At 41.6% G+C, this 23170-nt stretch overlaps 1 protein-coding gene across 5 annotated transcripts in view; it reads left to right on the top strand.

The window, feature by feature from the left end:
* The window catches only part of thada (THADA armadillo repeat containing), an 820576-nt gene that overhangs the window by 173680 nt on the left and 623726 nt on the right, over positions 1-23170 (top strand). For all 5 annotated transcript variants that reach the window (XM_072510451.1, XM_072510443.1, XM_072510470.1 and 2 more), the window contains 2 exons: positions 650-807; positions 16887-16996. In XM_072510451.1, the coding sequence (XP_072366552.1) occupies positions 650-807; positions 16887-16996 (268 nt within the window). The remainder of the gene's footprint in view (positions 1-649; positions 808-16886; positions 16997-23170) is intronic.

Raw genomic sequence — 23170 nt, 5'->3', positions numbered from 1 at the left:
TAAGGATACCGCATTTCAGCAGGTTTCTAAAATTGTCAGATAAAGATAATGAAGTTGTTTTGTGCAAAAGCATTGATTTGTGTAATTTTGATGTTAACTTTTCTATGTACAGTGATAATAAATAGTGGCCTGCTAAGACTTTGGGCTTTCCTGAACTTGAACACCCTGTTGGAAACGACGTGAAGGAGAGAAATAAAAAAACAATTGCAAGCGAGTTAGTCTTTACCTTGTGTGGTTGACTCGCGCAATGTTGGTAGAAAGCCCTGTTTGCTTTCTGGGTTGGGAGTATGCATGATGTGGGGCACTCAAACAATATATTGCGGATGGGGATCAATAATTGGAAAGCGCAATTGTTGCTCAATGTTATTAATTTCAAAACAAAAACAAAGGATGGAGATATCAATCCTATCTTGTTGTATTGATGATTTAAGTAAGTGCAGATTAGATTGATTGGTCATGCTAAATTGCTCTTAGTGTCCAAAAAAAGGTTGGGTGGGGTTACTGGGTTACAGGGATAGGGTGGAGCTGTGGGCTTAGTTAGGTTGCTCTTTCCAAGGGCCGGTGCAGACTCGATGGGCCGAATGGCCTCCTGCACTGTTAATTCTATGATCTAATGTTTGATTTTATGCTTTGTGTTTACTGTATGCAGATCAGACAGGCCAATCTTGCCAGGTTACTGCTCAGATGGTTCTCGTCTGTTGCTGGAGAAGTATGAAGGAAATCTCCTTGCTTTTGGGCTTACTGTGTCAAAATTTGCCTCTTCAGTCAACACCTGACTCAAAGGATGGGCTACTGATGTTCCACCAGGTATCATTTAAATCCCTTTTTTATTGTTGCATGTAATATTTGCACTCAGATATTGTTGAAGGTTGCAGGGCAAGTTGAGAGAGCTGTTTAAAAGATGATTTTCTTGGCTTTATAAATAGAGGCATAAGGATACAAAAACAACCAAGTTATGTTAAGCATTTATAAATCACTTGATGACTCAGCTGGAGCACTTCACCCAATTCTGGACACCATACTTTAAGGAAGAATATTAAGTCCTTGAGAGAGAGTGCAAAATAAATTTACTAGAATGGTACCAGGGATGAGATGTTTGGTTGTCTGGAGAGCCGAGAAAGAATTACATAAACGGCAGTTACTTATGTTTGGCTTTTATGTAAAACAAATTTATTTTCATTATGTTATATTATTGCATTGATAATCAAGAAAATAATCGCTCTGCTTCCATTCATGCAAGCCAAATCCCTTGCATGTAAATATATTCATGTAAGCAGGACTAAAGGGTCTCAAATACAGTGCACCTTTCTAATAATTATGATGCTCTTTATTGTTCGGTGTGGTGTGTTGACGCCAGTTTGCCTGTTAACTTATCTCATATTAACCCTTAATGTGAAAGTATAAGGTACTGATTTTAAGTTGTTTAAGTACAATGTTTACTGTTATAAACATGTGAAGAAGTTTTAAAAAATTCTTTCTTGGGATGTGGAAACTGCTGGTTAAGCCAGCATTTATTGCACATTCCTAATTGCCTTTGCGGAGGGGTGGGGAGCCGCCGCCTTGAACTGCTGTTGTCCATATGCGTATGTACACTCGCAATGCTGTTAGAAAGGGAGTTCCAGGATTTTGACCCAGTGACAGTGAAGGAATGGCAATATAGTTCTATGTCAAGATGATGTGGGACTTCCTTGTACTTCGAGGTGTGAGAGGTTAAGGGTTTGGAAGGTGCTGTTGAAGGAGCCTTGGTGAATTTCTGCAGTGCGTCTTTTAGATGGTACACACTATTGCCATTGTGTGCTGGTCATGGAGGAAGTGAATTTTGAGATGGCGCATGGAATGCCTGCACAGAAACGTGCTTCGTCTTGGATGCTGTTGAGTTTCTTGAGTATTGTTGGAGATGCACTCATTCGGGTAAGTGGAGAGTACGCCATCACATACTGTGCCTTGTAGATAAGTCAGGGGTAAATTAACTGTCTTGTTCGTCAAGAATCTAAGATTATTGTGGCTAGGTGTGAATGTAGAGTTGAGGCCACAATAATATCAGCCATGATCTTATTAGATGGTAGAGCTGTTTAAGGGGCTGAATGGCCTTCTCCTAATTCGAATGTTTTGTATACAGTAGACAGTGGAAGACACTCCTGCTGATGCAATTAAAATTACGATCCCCAAGAGGTCATTATTAGATGATATCTCAATGGGTTGTAATGCTGGAGGAGATTTCAGATACAGGAATGGGTGATGCCATGGAGAGATTTGAAAGTCAGGATGATAATTTTAAAATCTAGTCATTGTTTGACTGGGAGCCAATGTTGGTCAGCAAACACAGGGTGGTGGATGAATGGAACTTGTGAATTAGAACATGGGTACCAGATTTTTGGATGACCCCAAATTTATGGAGGGTAGAATGTGAGAAGCCAGCCAGGGGTGTACTGGAATAGTCAGGTCTAGAGGTAAGGAGACGGATGAGGGTTTCAGGATCCGATAAGCTGAGGCAGAGGTGGAGTTCAGAGGCGTTATGAAGGTGGAAATAGATGGTCTTAGTGATGGCATGGATATATAGAAGCTCATCTCTGGGTGAAATATGACACAAAGGTTCTGAATAGTCTGGTTCAACCTCCAGAGAGTTTCCAGAAAGAGGAATAGAATCGATAGCTGGGGAGTCGAGTTTTTAGCAGGGATCAAAGACAATTACTTTGATTTGCCTAATGTTTAATTGGAGAAAATTACCTCTCTTCCGGCACTGGATGTCTTGACAAGCAATCTGTCAATTTAGTGACAGTGTACGAGCCGAGAGGGGTGATGGTGAGTTAGAACTAGGTGTTATGAACAGTGTGTTAAGAAAGGTAGAAATGGTTTCAGTTTCATTTTGGTTGTTTGTAAGCCATGGTGAATGGATAGACTCCTGACTAAAAGGTCACGTCTTTTAGGTTTGTTTGTATATGTACATTTTTAATGCGGGTTTACAACCCCTGAAATTAAACCAATGGATTAAAAGGGGTTAAAAGTTTAGTGATGGGGGAAAAAACACAGCGTAGAAAAAACTTGCCGTTGCCTTTCAACAATGGTTAAATGACACAGACTTGTAGGAAAGACAGGAAAAAAGTTCAGTGTGTCAATAAGAGCAAACAAGTATGGACATTGTGTGATCCATATCATATAATTGGCAGGCCTATTGTGTAGGATATTATAAATATTATTGTGATATCATTGGTTGGCAGTAAAAAATACTGTAAATTCCTGAATTGGAAGCCTGAGAGCCTATTTGATTTTCTGCCATGTTAGAGCAAAACCTTTGCATTTGAAGTGTTATCATACTAACACAGTCGAGTTTCAGTGCTTTGATGCCCGTTTGGCTTCTCCACCATTTTCCATCCCTTTTACTGCTTCCATCGTTTAATTAGACTGTGCTTATTTGCATGAGCTAGCTGGTTGATTGGAACTTTTGTGCTAAATAAATTTGAATAATTTTAATTAACACTTGTCTTAACCTGCTATCATTGTCAATTGAAGTTGCGATGGGTCACCAAAAATAGTTCAGGGGTTAATATACCCAGTCAAAAGTGTCTGCAGTTTAAAGACTGGAAATTAACCCATAAATGTTACCGTAGCTCAGCTCTTTGACAGTGTCAGGCTGTACAAGAATCTGTGGTCTTAGTTGCACCCACATAATTACAAATTACTGAGACCTGCATGATTGTACATGATGAGAAGGAGGTGATTCACTGCTTCTGTTAACATCCATTCTGACATTCAAAACCATTAAAATCTTGAATGAAGTGTATTCTTTGAATTTGTATTGAATTATGCAATTCTTCAACTCAGTTATTTTGTGGAAAGGACCTAGCATGAGTGCAAGTTTTAATGGATATCTGTTTTATTATTACACATACTGGATAAAATGCTTTATTTTCACCATGTGATGAACTGGGAGACCCAGTGCTATCTACTAATTATGTATTTTTGTGAATTGACTTAATTTGTATATTTTCATATTTGAGTTTTGTGAAGCTAAATTGTTAGTCAAAGATGGCTATGCATAGATTAGTTGAAAAACTGAATTAGTAAGGCCAATGAATGAAGCATTTTCCTTGTTAGTGTTTTAATACCTTGGAGACTTACGACAAAAATGAATTGGCCACCATTTTGTAAAAAGATTGACAGGTTCTATGAGGAATGACTGCAGAGCTTACATGTTATACCAAGTTCAGAAAGTTAATTCAGGGGATTTTTTTAATGTGAATTGTGCAGTCTGTAACTTATTGTGAAATCATTTGACTAATCCTCAGTCAATTCTTAAGTCCGTTGCTCATGTTCTTGCAACACTGCTTCCAACTGTCTTCAATCCCCAGAAATGTGTCTCTGCAACATTAGTGGTAAATTTCCTTCCTTGAACAGAAAATAAGGGTGGTCATATTTTAGCTGAATCAATGTAAATAGAAATATAGGACGATTATTGCATGTAAAATTCAGTTTTTGACATTATTAACCAATTCAAACAGTTAGACAATGAACAAATCACTTGTCCCTTCTTAATGATGAATTGGAAAATTGCTCTTGATATAACTAGACATCCAAGGTAAGTAATAGCTTCTGGGTATCATAGAATCCCTACAGAGCAGAAGGAGGCCATTAGGCTCATAAAGTCTGCACTGACACACCTCCGAAAGAGTACCCTAACTAGGCCCAATCTCTAGCCCTATCCCTCTAAACCCCACCTAACCTTTGGACACTTTGGGGCAATTTAGCATGGCCAATCCAACTGACCACATCTTTGGACTTACCTTGTATAATTTTCATCAAAATTCTCTCCAGCTCTTTTGTATGTTTCTGGCTAGGGTTTAGCTTGACTGATACCAGTTACCCTTCAGAAACAAACTTGGGTAATAAGCTTTCTACGTATGACCCCTGATTGTTCAATATACACCTCAGACATCCTGGGCTGGATTCTCCGTCAGCGCGATCCCCCGTTTCGCTGGCAGCACGTTCACGCTTGAGTATTTCCTGATGGCATGAGGGTGCCCACAATGAGGAAACCCCATTGGCTGGCTGCCGGGACGGAGAACCCCACCCCCTATCTTTACCTATGTCTAAGCAGCTAGCAATTGTGTTGGCTTTCACCTTAAACCTTGATTTATTTCCTCACCTCCTGACCTCCTCTTTCCCCCCCCCCCCCCCCACCCCCCAACATGATGATCTGAGGACCCCAAAGCCGATTGTAGCACCCACATTTCAGCATGACTGAGATCAGTTAATTCGGCACAAACTGGAATTGAACCTTGGACTTTTCAAGTTTTTTTTAAGGCTGCTTAACTGTATAATTTATAATAATCTTTATTGTCACAAGTAGGCTTGCAATAACACTACAATGAAGTTACTGTGAAAATCCCCTAGTCGCCACAATCCGGCGCCTGTTCGGGTACACAGGGAGAATTCAGAATATCCAATTCACCTAACAACACGCCTTTCGATACTTGTGGGAGGAAACCGGAGCACCCGGAGGAAAGCCATGCGGACATAGGGAGAACATGCAGACTCCATACAGACAGTGACCCAAGCTGGGAATCGAACCTGGGACCCTGAAGCTGTGAAGCAACAGTGCTTACCCACTGTGCTTCTGTAATATGATATCTCCAAGTTGACTCTTATTTTGATGCATGAGGGTCCAGCAATTACATAAGAATTTAATGCCTGTATATTCACATAATTTCCTTCCACTGTGTATCAAGAGACTGGGATGGGGTTGTTGCAATTTTCTAGTTCTCTTTTTTTTTTGCTGCATTTTGTGGCTCATGGGCTACCATGCAGATTGACAAGGCAATACGCTTTTAACCAGAAGCTTATTATAGACATCATTCAAACAGTACAATTCGCTTGGTCCAACCCAGAGTGATTCTGATTTTGAAGCAATTTGTGAAATATTAAGCCATTTTATATTTTTTTGAATGACATTGTTGACAGTAAGCTCAATTTTCCACATTTAGATAGCAAAATGTGATGAATAATTGAAAAAAGCTGCTTATGCAGAATAATTAAATTATGTGGCAATTTCCGTAATGTTCTGAAAGTATTGAACAAAACCATATTGAGCGACATGAATATCTTTAGCTTGTGCAGTTGAGAAACCAAGCAGTCAAAAGCCAATTACTGAAGTGATTAGAGTGCAGGCATCAAAATTGCCTTTCCCTTTTGTGGTGTTGATCTGGCAATTAACTGTTCTTGTCAAACTTTAATTCTTGTTATTAGCGAAAAGTGAATTAGTGTACTGTGCAAACTGTTGAGGCTGGAGAATTTCTTGCGCCACTCAGTATGTTTTTTTTTAGTAAGCACTCCGATTACATTGTGTTAGTAAGTGTAATATCACAGATATGACTAATGTTTCAGAAATTAACTAGGTGATGCCCAGCAAGACAAATAATATGATTGCCTGAAAGTGTAACAACTGCATTTGAGAAACTCATAGTTTAACCCAAACCACTATTTATACTAAGGTAATTTATGGTTTTCCTGTAAGATTGTTTCAATGTAAAGGTTTGAACTTGGTTATTGATGGAAGTTGACTGGTTTCCTAATACATAAAACATTTCAATGCCTGGTTATCTTATTTGTAATAGCCATTTCAAATTTTCTTAAATATCCTGGGAATGTGCATCAAGAGAAAAAAAAGTGTCTTTTTGTGACAGTTTTATCATTAGGAAACTGATAATCACAAAAAATATATTAAATAATATTTTTCACAAAAATATGCACTCCATTTAAAGTGGCCGGTTACATTTATTATTGCTGGAGGGCTACTTTTAAAACCTCGCTTTTCAGCATTATATCTTTCACCCATCAAACAGGTGATGGCTTTTGTTAATTACAATTGAGAAAACTCAGAACTTAATTGACTGCTTGAAGGAAATTGCTACTGTGTGCATGTAGTGTTCAAGGGGACAAGGATGTCAGGCAGGCTTTCAGGGAGCTAGGATGGAAGCTCAGAACTAGAACAAACAGAGTTGTTATCTCTGGGTTGTTGCCCGTGCCACGTGATAATGAGATGAGGAATAGATGGAGAGAGAGCAATTAAACATGTGGCTACAGGGATGGTGCAGGCGGGAGGGATTCAGATTTCTGGATAACTGGGGCTCTTTCTGGGGAAGGTGGGACCTCTACAGACAGGACCTCTACAGACAGGATGGTCTACATCTGAACCTGAGGGGCACAAATATCCTGGGGGGGAGATTTGTTAGTGCTCTTTGGGGGGGGGGTTTAAACTAATGCAGCAGGGGCATGGGAACCTGGATTGTAGTTTTAGGGTAAGGGAGAATGAGAGTATAGAGGTCAGGAGCACAGATTTGACATCACAGGAGGGGGCCAGTGTTCAGGTAGGTGGTTTGAAGTGTGTCTACTTCAATGCCAGGAGTATACGAAATAAGGTAGGGGAACTGGCAGCATGGGTTGGTACCTGGGACTTCGATGTTGTGGCCATTTCGGAGACATGGATAGAGCAGGAAAAGGAATGGATGTTGCAGGTTCCGGGGTTTAGGTGTTTTAGTAAGCTCAGAGAAGGAGGCAAAAGAGGGGGAGGTGTGGCGCTGCTAGTCAAGAACAGTATTACGGTGGCGGAGAGGATGCTAGATGGGGACTCTTCTTCCGAGGTAGTATGGGCTGAGGTTAAAAACAGGAAAGGAGAGGTCACCCTGTTAGGAGTTTTCTATAGGCCTCCAAATAGTTCTAGGGATGTAGAGGAAAGGATGGCGAGGGTGATCCTGGATAAGAGCGAAAGTAACAGGGTAGTTATTATGGGAGACTTTAACTTTCCAGATATTGACTGGAAAAGATATAGTTCGAGTACATTAGATGGGTCGTTTTTTGTACAATGTGTGCAGGAGGGTTTCCTGACATAATATGTTGACAGGCCAACAAGAGGCGAGGCCAAGTTGGATTTGGTTTTGGGTAATGAACCAGGCCAGGTGTTGGATTTGGAGGTAGGAGAGCACTTTGGGGACAGTGACCACAATTCGGTGACTTTTACGTTAGTGATGGAAAGGGATAAGTATACACCGCAGGGCAAGAGTTATAGCTGGGGGAAGGGCAATTATGATGCCATTAGACGTGACTTGGGGGGGATAGGTTGGAGAAGTAGGCTGCAAGTGTTGGGCACACTGGATAAGTGGAGCTTGTTCAAGGAACAGCTACTGCGTGTTCTTGATAAGTACGTACCGGTCAGGCAGGGAGGAAGGCGTAGAGCGAGGGAACCGTGGTTTACCAAAGAAGTGGAATCTCTTGTTAAGAGGAAGAAGGAGGCCTATGTGAAGATGAGGTGTGAAGTTTCAGTTGGGGCGATGGATAGTTACAAGGTAGCGAGGAAGCATCTAAAGAGAGAGCGAAAACGAGCAAGGAGGGGACATGAGAAGTATTTGGCAGGTAGGATCAAGGAACACCCAAAAGCTTTCTATAGGTATGTCAGGAATAAGCGAATGACTAGGGTAAGAGTAGGGCCAGTCAAGGACAGGGATGGGAAGTTGTGTGTGGAGTCTGAAGAGATAGGCGAGATACTAAATGAATATTCTTCGTCAGTATTCACTCAGGAAAAAGATAATGTTGTGGAGGAGAATGCTGAGACCCAGGCTATTAGAATAGATGGCATGGAGGTACGTAGGGAAGAGGTGTTGGCAATTCTGGACAGGCTGAAAATAGATAAGTCCCCGGGGCCTGATGGGATTCATCCTAGGATTCTCTGGGAGGCCAGGGAAGAGATTGCTGGGCCTTTGGCTTTGGTTTTTATGTCATCATTGGCTACAGGAATAGTGCCAGAGGACTGGAGGATAGCAAAGGTGGTCCCTTTGTTCAAAAAGGGGAGTAGAGACTACCCCGGAAACTATAGACCGGTGAGCCTCACGTCTGTAGTGGGTAAAGTCTTGGAGGGGATTATAAGAGACAAGATTTATAATCATCTAGATAGGAATAATATGATCAGGGATAGTCAGCATGGCTTTGTGAAGGGTAGGTCATGCCTCACAAACCTTATCGAGTTCTTTGAGAGGGTGACTGAACAGGTAGACGAGGGTAGAACAGTTGATGTGGTGTATATGGATTTCAGCAAAGCGTTTGATAAGGTTCCCCACGGTAGGCTATTGCAGAAAATGAGGCTGGGGATTGAGGGTGATTTAGAGATGTGGATCAGAAATTGGCTAGCTGAAAGAAGACAGAGGGTGGTGGTTGATGGGAAATGTTCAGACTGGAGTTCAGTTACAAGTGGCGTACCACAAGGATCTGTTCTGGGGCCGTTGCTGTTTGTCATTTTTATCAATGACCTAGAGGAGGGCGCAGAAGGGTGGGTGAGTAAATTTGCAAACGACACTAAAGTCGGTGGTGTTGTCGACAGTGTGGAAGGATGTAGCAGGTTACAGAGGGACATAGATAAGCTGCAGAGCTGGGCTGAGAGGTGGCAAATGGAGTTTAATGTAGAGAAGTGTGAGGTGATTCACTTTGGAAGGAATAACAGGAATGCGGAATATTTGGCTAATGGTAAAGTTCTTGGAAGTGTGGATGAGCAGAGGGATCTAGGTGTCCATGTACATAGATCCCTGAAAGTTGCCACCCAGGTTGATAGGGTTGTGAAGAAGGCCTATGGAGTGTTGGCCTTTATTGGTAGAGGAATTGAGTTCCGGAGTCATGAGGTCATGTTGCAGCTGTACAAAACTCTGGTACGGCCGCATTTGGAGTATTGCGTACAGTTCTGGTCACCGCATTATAGGAAGGACGTGGAGGCTTTGGAGCGGGTGCAGAGGAGATTTACCAGGATGTTGCCTGGTATGGAGGGAAAATCTTATGAGGAAAGGCTGATAGACCTGAGGTTGTTTTCGTTGGAGAGAAGAAGGTTAAGAGGAGACTTAATAGAGGCATACAAAATGATCAGGGGGTTAGATAGGGTGGACAGTGAGAGCCTTCTCCCGCGGATGGAAATGGCTGGCACGAGGGGACATAGCTTTAAACTGAGGGGTAATAGATATAGGACAGAGGTCAGAGGTAGGTTCTTTACGCAAAGAGTGGTGAGGCCGTGGAATGCCCTACCTGCTACAGTAGTGAACTCGCCAACATTGAGGGCATTTAAAAGTTTATTGGATAAGCATATGGATGATAATGGTATAGTGTAGGTTAGATGGCTTTTGTTTTGGTGCAACATCGTTGTCCGAAGGGCCTGTACTGCGCTGTATTGTTCTATGTTCTATGTTCTAATCCCATTAAGTAAGATAAATTTTTTTTGGAGACTGGTAGTCCGTTAAATTCAAAGATTGTTTTTTTACTTCTGCAACCTTAATTTGAAACCAACCGAACCTGATACCATCCATCTGTTTATTGCGTATGGATGGGCTAAAAAGTCCCAAATGAGTTAACTTAAGCAGTCATAATCCGTTCCCATAGCACAGAACCACCATTAATTTGACAATGAATGCTGATCCTCGGATGGATGCCTAGTGTGAAAATTGGAAATATCATATCGATGCTGCAGAAGGCTGTGGAGGCCAATTCACTGAATGTCTTTAAGACAGAGATAGATAGGTTCATGATTAATAAGGGGATCAGGGATTATGGGGAGAAGGCAGGAGAATGGGGATGAGAAAATATCAGCCATGATTGAATGGCGGAGCAGACTCGATGGGCCGAGTGGCTTAATTCTGCTCCTATGTCTTATGGTCTTATGATAGACGAGCAAACCTTGACAAAGTTAAAAGTTGGAACTTTGAAATTACTCTGAGAACAGGAAGTTCTTTTACACTGACAGGCAAGAATTGTTTAATTGCTCTGTATTGACATCCCTTAATTCAATTCGCCAGATTCACACAAACCTATTCCTATGCACAAACAAATTGCGGTAATCATGCAACAGACATACTGTGAAATAATGCATTCAGAGATGGGCCAGTGTTTTCGATGGATTTTTTAGTTTTGTCTTGATTACAATGGTGCTCTTGTCATGTCTGTTTAGCTTCTTTCAAAGAAACAGTTGACTGCCATTCACAAGGTAAACATGTTACTCCACTTATCATTGAGATATATAGATGCAAGTGTTATACTGTTCCTTTTGAATCTAATTTCTTTTGATGTACTGAATCATCCTGACCTCTATTCAAATAATGTTTTGATATGCAATGGACTATTGAGATGTTCTTCACAACCACATTGATTGTGAATTCTTGGTTGCTACGGCAAGTGAACATCACCGTATTAAGTAACTATGCCAGAATAAAATGTTTTCAATAACCTTATGACCAGCTGCTGTTCTTGGGAAACTGAAGTTTTTACACATCATAATTTTACTGGTTTTTCATAATTATTTTGTAATTTTGAATAGATAGGTTGTTTTTGATCGGCGCAGACCTCTATGACTCTACTGTTAAAATAGTTTTGTGAGCTTTCTTAAAGCCCATTTCTTTGGTCAAACTTTTTGTATCGTTCCTCATCTCTTTGTCCCTGTCTCTGAATCCATTTTTCTTTTATCTATGGGCAGCACGGTAGCACAAGTGGCTAACACTGTGGCTTCACAGCGCCAGGGTCCCAGGTTCGATTCCCCGCTGGGTCACTGTCTGTGCGAAGTCTGCACGCTCTCCCTGTGTGCGTGGGTTTCCTCCGGGTGCTCCAGTTTCCTCCCATAGTCCAAAGACGTGCAGGTTAGGTGGATTGGCCATGATAAATTTCCCTTAGTGTCCAAAAAGGTTAGGAGGGGTTATTGGGTTACGGGGATAGGGTGGAAGTGAGGGTTTAAGTGGATCGGTGCAGACTCGATGGGCCGAATGTCCTCCTTCTGCACTGTATGTTTTAAGTTCTAATTGTGAAGTACTTTGGGATATGAAAGGTGTCATATAAATAAATTGTTGTGATGATTTTCACTGGAAGTTTTGGACCGGTATGTTTTCCTCAATTCATGTTTTGAAATCCATAAAACTAGGGACAACTGTCTCCACTTCTTAATTTACTTTGCTCTCATTCGAGCTGTGCTTATATTATTGAACTGTAAGTGGGATAAATTGTGGAAATCAGTACATAATCCTTAATCCAAAAATCATTTGTGCCAATGTTACTGGTTTTCGTATGAAACGTTTTATCTATTTAAAAAAAACATCCAGTTTCAAGAAACTAGATGTTGTTTTTGGGGTGCTTTTGTTGATCATGTGACTTATTTTACTTTGTCAGATTGACTATTTCCTTTTCAAAATGATGCTTGATGTCATGCTTAAAGTATTCAGATATAATAGTCTGTAGCTGTTGTGATCTCTGTATGTGCATGTACTTGAGGGGTTAATGTATAAGCAGTAGCATCAGATGATCTCTAGAGGGCAGTACCAACAGGAATATAAAAGCAACCGCATTGTGCCTCTTGCTCTCTTTTGGGTGTACTGTGATGAGAGCAGGAGCATAGATTTAGCTCAGAGTGCTAGTGGAATTGAATATAGTTACTGTATTTAGATCTTGTTAACCTTGCTACTTGTATTAATATTAAAATAAAGAACTCACAAAATGATTGTTTTAGTTACTCAATAAATCTCTTGTTACTTTGGAAGACTTTGAGTCTTTTTCATCAAGATTCAGAAAAGCATCAAGATTCAACAACAGCATTGAGTAACATATATTACATTCAGTAGTACATCAAAACATACTACAGAAGAGTTAATAAAACATGGTACCTGTATATTTGGCTTTAAAAGAACAGTGCGAGTTAGATTAGGTTTAAAAAAAAGAAAGAGAATAAAGTACCGACTGTTCGACTGTGGAAGACTTCACAACATTTGGATCCTCGATGACCAACTGATTTGATGGACCACGTTCTAGCTCCACAGCAGCTGAAAACCACAGGTAACTTAAATAGTAACTGGAAAATGTTTAAACAATAGTTCCAAACATATATGGCAGCTAATGATTTAAACACTGCCTCTGAAGAAAGAAGAATAGCACTGCTACTATCAACAGCAGGTCAATCAGCTCAATAGATCTAGAACTCCTTTAATTACTTGGAAGGTGAAGGCAGAACTAAATTTAAAGTGATAATCGCAAAATTTGAAGAACACTGTAATGAGATCCTGGAAAGATTCGATTTTCGTAATAGATTCCCGAGAAACGGAGAGCCAATCACAAATTTTATTACAGACCTCAAGTTACTAGCACAAGGCTGTAATTTTGCTGCTTTAAGAGACTCAATGATCAGGGATCAATTAGTTGATGGACCATGTGATGAAAGTTTAAGGGAATAGATTTAACAAACAAATGATCTAACTAGAAATCGTGATTGAAAAGTGCATATCGCAAGAATTTTAAAAAATCAGTACCTTGAGTTTCTACAAAGAAGGAACGGTGTGAAAGTCCACCACAAGGTTGAGGAAGTTAAAATGGTGGCGCAGTCTTCTAAACACTTTCTTCATGGTGACAGCTCCCATTCAAATCAGTAAGCACATGCGCACATCCAGGAAAGACGGGAACTGGCAAAATTCTGTTCTGTGCATGCGCACAAAGCCGCGCATGCGCAGTTGAAAAAAGAGTGCACGCTGGCTAAAGATCGATGGTTATGCATGACATCACGAGCGTCATGATGTCAGAAGGCTCAGACCACGCCCACTTAAAGGGAAACTGCCCGAAAATCACAAATAAGATTTTAAAGCTACAAAATCCAAATATTTTACCTAAAAAGGCTGACCATTGCCTGAATTTCAACCAACAGGTGAAAATAATTTTCGCATCATCCTGGAACAAGCAGTTTGCAGCATCCAACATGAAGAGCACATTAACAAATCCAAAACTAAACAAGATGATTTGTTAATTTAAAAAGAGCTCATTAACAAATCCAAAACTGAAGAAGATGATTTGTTAATTAAAAGTGAAGAGCACAATAACATCCGAAACCAAAGAAGATGATTTATTTATGAAATAATACTACTCAGACATGGCTGAGTTATTCGCATATGATGATCATAGCATCAGCAACACGGTTGAAATGCTCAATACGACTCTACTCATGGTAAATGAATCCAATACCTTGATGGAATGGCAGATCGTTGATACATTGGATGACAGCAGCCTGTCAAATAGCCATGAAGAAAACAACGCCACACAGAGTACTGACCGACACTGTTGAGAGAGCGCCAATCGTCTCCACAGAGAGAACACTGCACGACTCCACAGAGAGAGCGATGGAAGCCTCCACAGAGGGTTCGTTGACAGACTCCAGAATGGAAGCAATTAAAGTCTCCAGGGCGACAACCATGCATGACGAAGACTCTGAAGGTCTATCTACCTTATTTGAGCAACCAGAAGCAGACTATGAAAGTCTACCCAGCTCATTTAATCAACAAAAGGAATACTATGAAGTTCTATCCACCTTATTTGAGCAATTCGAAGAAGACTATGAAAGTCTATTCAATCAACAACAACAAGACAATGAAAGTCTAACCACTGTCAATGTGATCACAATCAACATACAAGACGTGCAAGATCATTGCAAGACTGGCAGATCTCAGCTTGTTTGTACAAAAGAACTTGGCAATCAAAGTAAAACTACACATGAGTCCAGTGAGACCGATTAAAACCTCATCTAGTCTTGACAATCTAAAGAAACTGAAATCTTGAAGACGTTGACTCCAGAAAAGGAGCACCACGCGATCACAGATGAAGCAGATCAACCAGAAATGACTCCAGAAGAGGAACACAAAGGAAGCAAAGAGGAATCAAATCAACCAGAAATGACTGATGTCACCAAGATCAATGCAACATCAGATCATTCTCACAAACCTCAATTCAAGGAGCTCAATGAACATCAGATACCACAAAGGACACTGATACCAATAACTTTAAGATGGACTCAAATTATCCACAAGGAACAGTCATTGAACACAACAAAGACAACAACACAAACAACAACAAAAAGAACAACAGTGAAGCAACAGCTTGTACAACATAGTACAACTCTGCCCATTAAGGACAATGTAAGAGCACAGTCCAAAACAATGGCAAGAGCAGAAACACAAGATGGACATTGGTCACACAAAACAAATGTCATGCCAACGAATTTCACGAATTCATATTTGCTCCAAAACAAACCAGCAAACCAGTTTCCAAGGCAGATGATATTCAGAATCAATACCACAAGCACAAGACCAGTTCAGACAACGAACACTGCAACAGCAATACAACAAACAGCGCCACGCTCTTATATTGTAAAGTCTGATGAGGGTGTGCTGTTGAGACTCAATCAGCGAGACTTGCTAAAGGTTCAATTTCCTAAACCTGTCTTTCCAACATTGAATCTACATGATTCACTCACTCGACAATGCTTGAAACCATCCATCAGTGAACAGAAGGACATCAAAACTTCAGTGACTCCATCTCCACTCAGGAGATCAACTCGAAGAAGACCTAAACCCAATTGTTTGAACTTGTGACCATTGGACTGGTTAACTCAATGATTCAATGTCATGTATTTGCAAACTACATCAATTATGTTTGTTCAATTTTCTTTACAGCATACAGAAAATATGTAACAAAAAAAAGGGATGTAGTGACCTCTGTATATGCATGTACATAAGAGGTTAATGTATAATCAGCAGCATCAGATGATCACTAGAGGGCAGTACCAACAGGGGTATAAAAGCAACCGCATTGTGCCTCTCGCTCTCTTTTGGGTGCACTGTGACAAGAGCAGGAGCATAGATTTAGCCCAGAGTGTTAGTGTAGTTAAACATAATTACTGTATTTAGATCTTGTTAACCTTGCTACTAGTATTAATATTAAAGTAAAGAACTCACAAAATGATTGTTTTAGTTACTCAATAAATCTCTTGTTGCTTCTGGAAGACTTTGAGTCCTTTTCATCAAGATTCAGAAAACCTCATCATCAACAGCATTCTATAACATATATTACATTCAGTAGTATATCAAAACATACTGCAGAATAGTAATAAAACAGCTGTTATTGTTCATGTATTTGAAATCACAAAAGGTGAAAAAAGCATAAGATTAGACTAAAAATTAGTATATTGTGATGATGCTTCCATTTGCGTTCCAAGTTTAGTGACTTAAATGGAAGTGTACATTGTGACATTCAACAAAAATACATTTTGTGATTTGTAAGTAAACGTCACTCTCCAGCCTGCAAGGAGGCCCTCAGGTTTTTCTCTGCTGCATCCCCACATGGTGGAGGCCCTGGTCGAATGCCAGCGAAGGCAGGAAGAGGCCCTTGAGTGGTCCTACCCACTTAAGACCTCAATTAGCCTCTGAGTGGAAAGGTCATCCTCCACTTTCCATGCTGCTGAGAGAGTTTCACAGCTTTGAAAAAATGACGGGCACTCAGCCCCCACTTTCCCTTCCGATTCTTCATTGTTCCCCCACTTCTCACCCTATTCCTGTGAGCCACATTAAACTCTACCCTGTATATAAAACCTTCCAGGTTTCAGTATTGCAAGCATTGCAAAACACATTTCATATTATTTCTGATTTCAATAATTTAATGTTTGGTAGCAATATAACAGGCCTGATGGAAGTAATTTCTACCTTGAGCATATGTTTGAGTTTTTGACAACAAAAAGCATTAGTCCACAACTTTGGCTTTTCTTTTATTTAATCAATAAGTGGATAGGCTGCTTGTAAAAGCTTAACGTGGTCAAATGACAATGTCCTTTTGTGCTGCAGACTCCTATCAGCCAGATACAACTTAAACTACTCTAAGTCTTTTAATAGCGACCCAAGAGAAATAAGTTTGAACTTTAGTTGTCTTGGGTAGGTTCAACTATATTGCGCAGACTATGTGTGTCCCATTCAGGAGAATGGGGTTTACCAGAATGAAATGACCATTGTTGCGTTGTTGATTTTTATCACAAAACAAATTTAATTTGGGAACTTTTTTCTCTTGCTATATAGGTTAGAGAAATTGGGGAGTACTTTAAATGCCAGCTTCTACAATCGAGACATAGAGGTGCATTTGAGTTGGCATACGTTGGATTTGTAAAGCTTACTGAAATGCTTACCAGGTAAGTGGCATCTAAGCCAAGTGTTTTCTTTTACTCTATTTCAGTATGTTTCTTTACAGGATGATCACAGTCAGTGACAGTTTGTTTACTGATTTGTTGGCTGAATAACCTTGTAAATAATGAAACTTTCACAACTGTCTTAATATTATAGATTTTGGGTCTTGGGAGAGTGAGGTAACTGAACCTCTCTTCTACCTTGTCAGTCTACACATGCACTAAAGTTAAATGACATTTTGGACAGTTTGCACATGCAAACCTAACTTTAATCTTGTGGGTTTGACAGGATCAGTGTGGGTAAGATGATAAAATCACAGCTGGACACTGCCCATTGCATATCTGAAATGTTCCTGCTCACAGATAAGTCTGTCTTTTAATCCCTTGAGTATTTGGAGTTTTGAGGCTGCCTGTTTCTAAGCAAGCTGGGACTGCATTATGCAAATATTCAAGCCCCGTCAATGTCATAGAGGCCCCTATGTAATTATAAATGGAAATTGAGGCTGTGATGCAGTGTTGAAGCCGTCAGAGAAAGTTGCGCAAATGTGGTCCAGGTAGAAGAAGTCCAAGTAAGATCTATTTCCACATTTTGAGTTTCCTTATCTGCTGGAAGAGCAGTGATGCTCCTTTGGGTCTCAGAAGGAAATGTTGGATCTCACTTGGCTAGACCTGTTTACCACCCCCCCACACTCCACAACGTCGAACACCATCCAAAACTATTGGCGTTGACCTCCTGCTGCCCCAAATTCCCCTCCCAACTGCCATATCATCCTTGCCAGCTTCAGGCAGGGATCAAGACTTAAATGAGGCCAGCAAGTTAAAATTGCCTGAATCTCTCTCCGGTGCTGTCATGAGCATGCTTATCTCTTTTTGACTCCTATTCACCACACTTAAACACCAGGTAAGAATTGAGGATACAGAGTAGCAACATCTGTCAGTAGAAAGAGGAGCTGATTGGCAAGCCGGAGTGAATGCATTCCTCCCAAAATGCTTCGATTGATTTCCTTGGCAACGGCTGCTGGAAGACAGGGACCTGTGCAGCAGTCCCACCCCCTTTATCTCCACCCCAGCGCATGCGTGTCATGTGATCCTTTGCACGGTCTCGCACCGAGGTGCCTGTACATGTATGTAAAAGCATTGGATTTGCATTTTCCATTTGTATTTTAGATTTGTGCATTAAAGGTGTAAAGCTGCACTTCAGATTGCTGGGCAGTTTTTCTTTGTTAGGTGAATTGGACGTTCTGAATACTCCCTCTGTTCTGAATACTCCCTCCCGGGCGCCGGAGTGTGGCGACTAGGGGATTTTCACAGCAACTTCATGGCAGTGTTAATGTAAGCATACTTGCGACAATAATAAAGATTATTATAAAATACCGATTTTTACTGCCAAAATACTGATTTCTGGTACCTGGAATACTGATTTCTGTTGGGAAAGGTTGGCAGCTCTGGGTTTGTCTTATGAAGGGAGATTGAGCAGTTTAGTCCGATATCATTTTATTAAAACAGTAAAAAATGCATACAAGGCCAAACGGTCTAAACACTAATTTTGTGTTGGAGAAACAGGGTACCCTCCCCTCCGTACCAATGTACGGGGAGGGGTGGGGTGGATACTCTGATTATTAAAACAGTTCGCAACACATTTCTACAAAAAACAAATGGTACGAGCACTAAACTTTACGCTGGAGAGTCCAGATACCCTTGCCTCTGTAGCAACAGAAGGGAAAGGAGCGGGGGGGGGGGGGGGGGGAAGGTGGTGGGGAAGGAGGGAGTCAGGGTGTTGGTGAAGCAGGGCCGAATAGGACACTGCCTGAACTATCTACGGAGGCAGAAAAATAAAAGAATCTTCAATTATGATGTGCCAGATTACGGGAGTCTCCCACTCTCTTGAGTTTAGAAGAATGAGAGGATATCTAATTGAGGTCTATAAGATTATAAAAGGTATTGACAAAGTAGATGTAGAGCAGATGTTTCCTGTGAAGCAATCTAGAATGAGAGGGTATTGTTTTAGGATAAGAGGTAGTAGATGTAAAACAGAGATGAGGAGAAATTATTTCTCTCAAAGGGTCATGAATATGTGGAATTCACTACCCAGAGTGTGGTGGATGCTGGAACATTAAGTAAATCGAAGGAGGAAATATATTTTTATTAAAGATTTTCCATTTGGAATAAATTTTAAAACAAAGCCAACATCACAAAACAGCGGATGTAACACAGAACAAATTAGCAAAAACACAACCAATTGTATGCATATCACTTGCAAAAGAAAGGAAAAATAAAAGCCAAACCCTTCCCCCACCCCACCACCTCAACCAACTCCCCTTAGCAACTGACGGTGACTAATTTCTTAAAGTAGGCAACAAATGGCTGCCATCTCAGGTAGAACCCCTTAACCAACCCCCTCATGATGTTCTTGACTTTCTCCAGATACTATAATTCCATTAGGTCACCCAACCATACTGCGGCACTGGGCAGAATAGGAGACCCCCACCCCAGCAGAACCCACCTCCGGGCAATCAACGAGGTGAAGGCAAGGAGGTACCTGAACGAGTTTGATCCTGAAAGTCCAAACTTCACCGTTAGTTTCTCCAAGCTGGCAAACTGTCCCTCCACAAACCAATCCCCAAATCTCTCGAGCATCTTCCCTACCAACACCCCAAACATGGTTTCCAGTTTTGATGGCTCAAATAAATGATTAGCACCAATAGGGGCCAACCTCGATATAGATCCAAGCTTCAAGTGTAAATTGGCAATGCTGGGCCCCCCGACTGTCTATCCCTGAAGAACTGTCCTGCGGATTCTCGGGGCCTGCCTGCGCATAAAAAGGATGATATCAACCTATTAACCTTAACAAAAAAAGAGTTCGGGAGAAAAATAGGAAGACATTGAAAAAGAAACAAAATCCTTCGGAGAATATTCATTTTAACAGACTGGACTCTGCCCACCAAGGGCAAGGGTAGATTTTCCCTTTTGCAAATTGGGCTTAACCTTATTCACCAGACTCGGATAGTTAAATTTATGAAATTGTCACAATCGTGAGCCACCCAGAGACTGGAAGCTAGATCTGGCAAGGCAAGCACCCCCAAGTTGGCTCCTCTCCTTGAGGGATTAACTGGAAATGACTCGCTCTTTTCCAAATTCAGCATGTATCTTGAAAAGGAGCCAAAGGACCTCTTTAGCTTCGTTATTTCACCCATAATGGGAACTGGGTCCATAACATAAAGCAACAGATTATCAGCACAATCTTGAAAATTTTCCACAGTGTCACGGAGATGCCAGTGTTGCGAGTGTGCCGGTACAGTTTGGGTTAGAGTGTGGTTGGTTCAGAATGGCAAGTTTGCAGTACTATTGCTGGGCTGTTGTCAGGACTCAAAGTCTTTGCAGTACCCAGTGTCTTCAGATGTTCTTTGATATGTCAACTTAATCCAATTGGCTGAAGACTTTCATCTCATGCTGGGGAACCTCAGATGGTGGCTGAAATGGATCACCCACTCTGTACATAATGAACATGGGTGAGCTTGCATTGCCTGATAAAAACACGTCTTGTCCTTGCCTTTCTTGGTGATCAGAAGAAATTGCTGTCCGAAAAACCTTTGATTTGCTGCAGTGCATCCAGGAAGTAATTCGCAAGAGCGTCCCAGATATGAACTTAGTTCTGAAAGTCCGTTCAGTTATTTTTCATTAAAGCAGTTAAGTCTAAAAGTTAAAATTCTGTTGTTCAATGCTGCTCTCAATCATTTCTACCGTTGGCAAGTCAAAGCTGATAGCACTGAAAACAGAAAAGACTGGAAATACACAAGTCAGCGAAAAGATGGGTTCAGTATTTTGAGTGCTGTTGAAACCTCTTTCTGAAGGCTTTATTTATCTCTAGATAGCAATTTCCATCAACAGACTATGCCCTGTCAATTCAGTCACACTGTAGCTATTATTTTGGGGTGTCTAAGCCTCTTAAATGGTGGATAGGGAGTGACACTTAAGAAGTGCAGCACTTTCCATCCCAAAGGGAAAAAAACGTTAACATTTGTAAATGAATGGTGCCAGTAAAACTTGTCCAAACTGGTCTTGTTTATATTTAAATGGTACTTCAGTCTTACTGGTGCAAATATTACTGACTTTTAAAAAATATATATTTTTATTGGTATTTTCACTTTTTCACAGTAACACTTTGCGTTTAATATTTATAGCACTTGTGATTCTTATATACATATTGAAATTGTCAGTCTAGGTGTGTCCTCGGCCCCCCCCCCCAACTTGATATTCCCCTTTTTCGTTCCGGGTGATCTGTCCCCTAGCTCCTATTCTCCCCTTCCTCCCTCCCCCTTTCCCTTTACGTTTTCTGGTACCAAACACATAAACGGCATGATCATTTTGTCTTATGTTTTTCAAAAAGGCCTTGGTGATGAAGATCAGTATTGATCTGAACAGGAAGAGGAACCTCGGCAGTATGTTCATTTTGATCGCCTGCACCCTCCACAGCAGGGAGAGCGGGAGCGGGTCCCATCTCTGTACGTCCTTTTTGACTTCCTCCCGCAGGCTGGTCAGATTCCACTTATGGATCTGTGTCCAGTCCCGGGCTAGTTGGATCCACAGGTAGCGGAATTTCTTTTAGGCTAATTTGAATGGGAGTCCCTACAGCTCTGCTCCTCCCCCGTTTGGGTTCACCGGGAATGCCTCGCTCTTGCCCATGTTGAGGTTGTAACCCGCGAAGGTTCAAAACTCTTTCAGGAGCTGCATGATTGCTCTTAGACAATTGCTCGACACATAGAGGAGCAGGTTATCCGCATAGAGTGAAACTCTGTGCTCTCTGCCTCCCCTCTGGATGCCTTTCCAGCTTTTCGCGTCTCCAGAGTGATTGCTAGAGGTTCAATTGCTAGGGCAAACAGGAGCGGGGACAGTGGGCATCCCTGCATTGTGTCTCTGTGCAGCTGGACGTATTCACAGCTGGTGGTGTTGGTTCGAACGCTCGCCTTGGGGGTGCTATACAGGATTTTTACCCAGGAGGTAGCCCAAACCGTTCCAGTACGTCGAGGAGTTACTTCCATTCGACTCTGTCGAAAGCTTTTTCTGCCTCCAGGGAGATGATCACCTCTGGTGCTTTCTCTCCCCGGCAGGGTGGGGGGATCATTAGTACCTTCATCAGCTGCCTGATGTTAGCAGTGAGCTGCCTACCCACGACAAAGCCTCTGGTACGCAGCCCTCCAGCCTTTTGGCCAGGACCTTCCCGAGTATCTTCGCGTCCACATTCAGCAGTGAAATGGGTCTGTAAGGGCCGCATTCCGTCGGGTCTTTGTCTTTTTTTGGGTATCAGCGATATCGTGGCCTGTGTTAGTGTAGGAGGCAGCAAATCTGTGAACATGTCCCTTAAATGTGGGGCCAGGGCTGGCGCAAATTTTTTATAGAAGTCTGCCGAGAACCCATCAGGTCCGCGGCGCCTCCCCGCCTGCATGGAGCTGATGCTCTCCATGATTTCTCCCAGATCTATTAGTGCTTCCAGTTCCCCCCCGCCTGGCCTCCCCCACAACTGTCATGTTCAGTCCGTCGAGGATCTGTTTCATACCTGCATCCCCTTTGGAGGTTCGGAGGTGTACAGCCCTCGGTAGAAGGTCTCGAATGCCCAATTGACTTCTTTTGGTTCCGTTACCAGTCTGCCACTGCTATCTTTTACCTGCGCTATTTCCCTCGTGGCTGTCTGCTTTCTCAGCTGGTGGGCCAGTAGGCAGCCAGCCTTTTCTCCGTGTCTGGCAGAGTTGATATACTGTTTTCCTCGTGGATAGTAGGTTAAAGTCCATTTGTAGCTTTTTCCTACATCAGCTCTACGGTCAGGCCTCCAGGATGGAGTCAATCAGCTGTTGCCTGGCCGCCCTCTCTTCCCTGTCCCTTGTCGGCTATAATTTCCCCTCCAATCACAGCCTTTAGTGAGTCATGGGAGTGTCCCTTTAAGAAATGGTTTTGTCTTATCACATGGCTTCAGTGATGTCATTGTGTGGGTGGAGCTGGGCTGTGGCTCTGGGTTTTTCCTTTGGTTTTTGAGTGGGTTTTACTTGCGTTTTGAGTTTGAATTGGTTGGTTTTGCACAGGCTAAACAGAAGGGTTCTCTCCATCTGCATTTTAAAAGCTGTTTCCAGCCTGCTCGATAACTTAAAAAATAAAAACTGTTTTCTGGAAGGAATTCAAACCTGCTGT

Source organism: Scyliorhinus torazame, chromosome 1 (genome assembly GCF_047496885.1).
Source record: "Scyliorhinus torazame isolate Kashiwa2021f chromosome 1, sScyTor2.1, whole genome shotgun sequence".
NCBI classification, from domain to species: domain Eukaryota; kingdom Metazoa; phylum Chordata; class Chondrichthyes; order Carcharhiniformes; family Scyliorhinidae; genus Scyliorhinus; species Scyliorhinus torazame.
The sequence above is the reverse complement of the archived record's forward strand: the minus strand, read 5'-3'. Positions and strand labels throughout refer to the sequence as shown.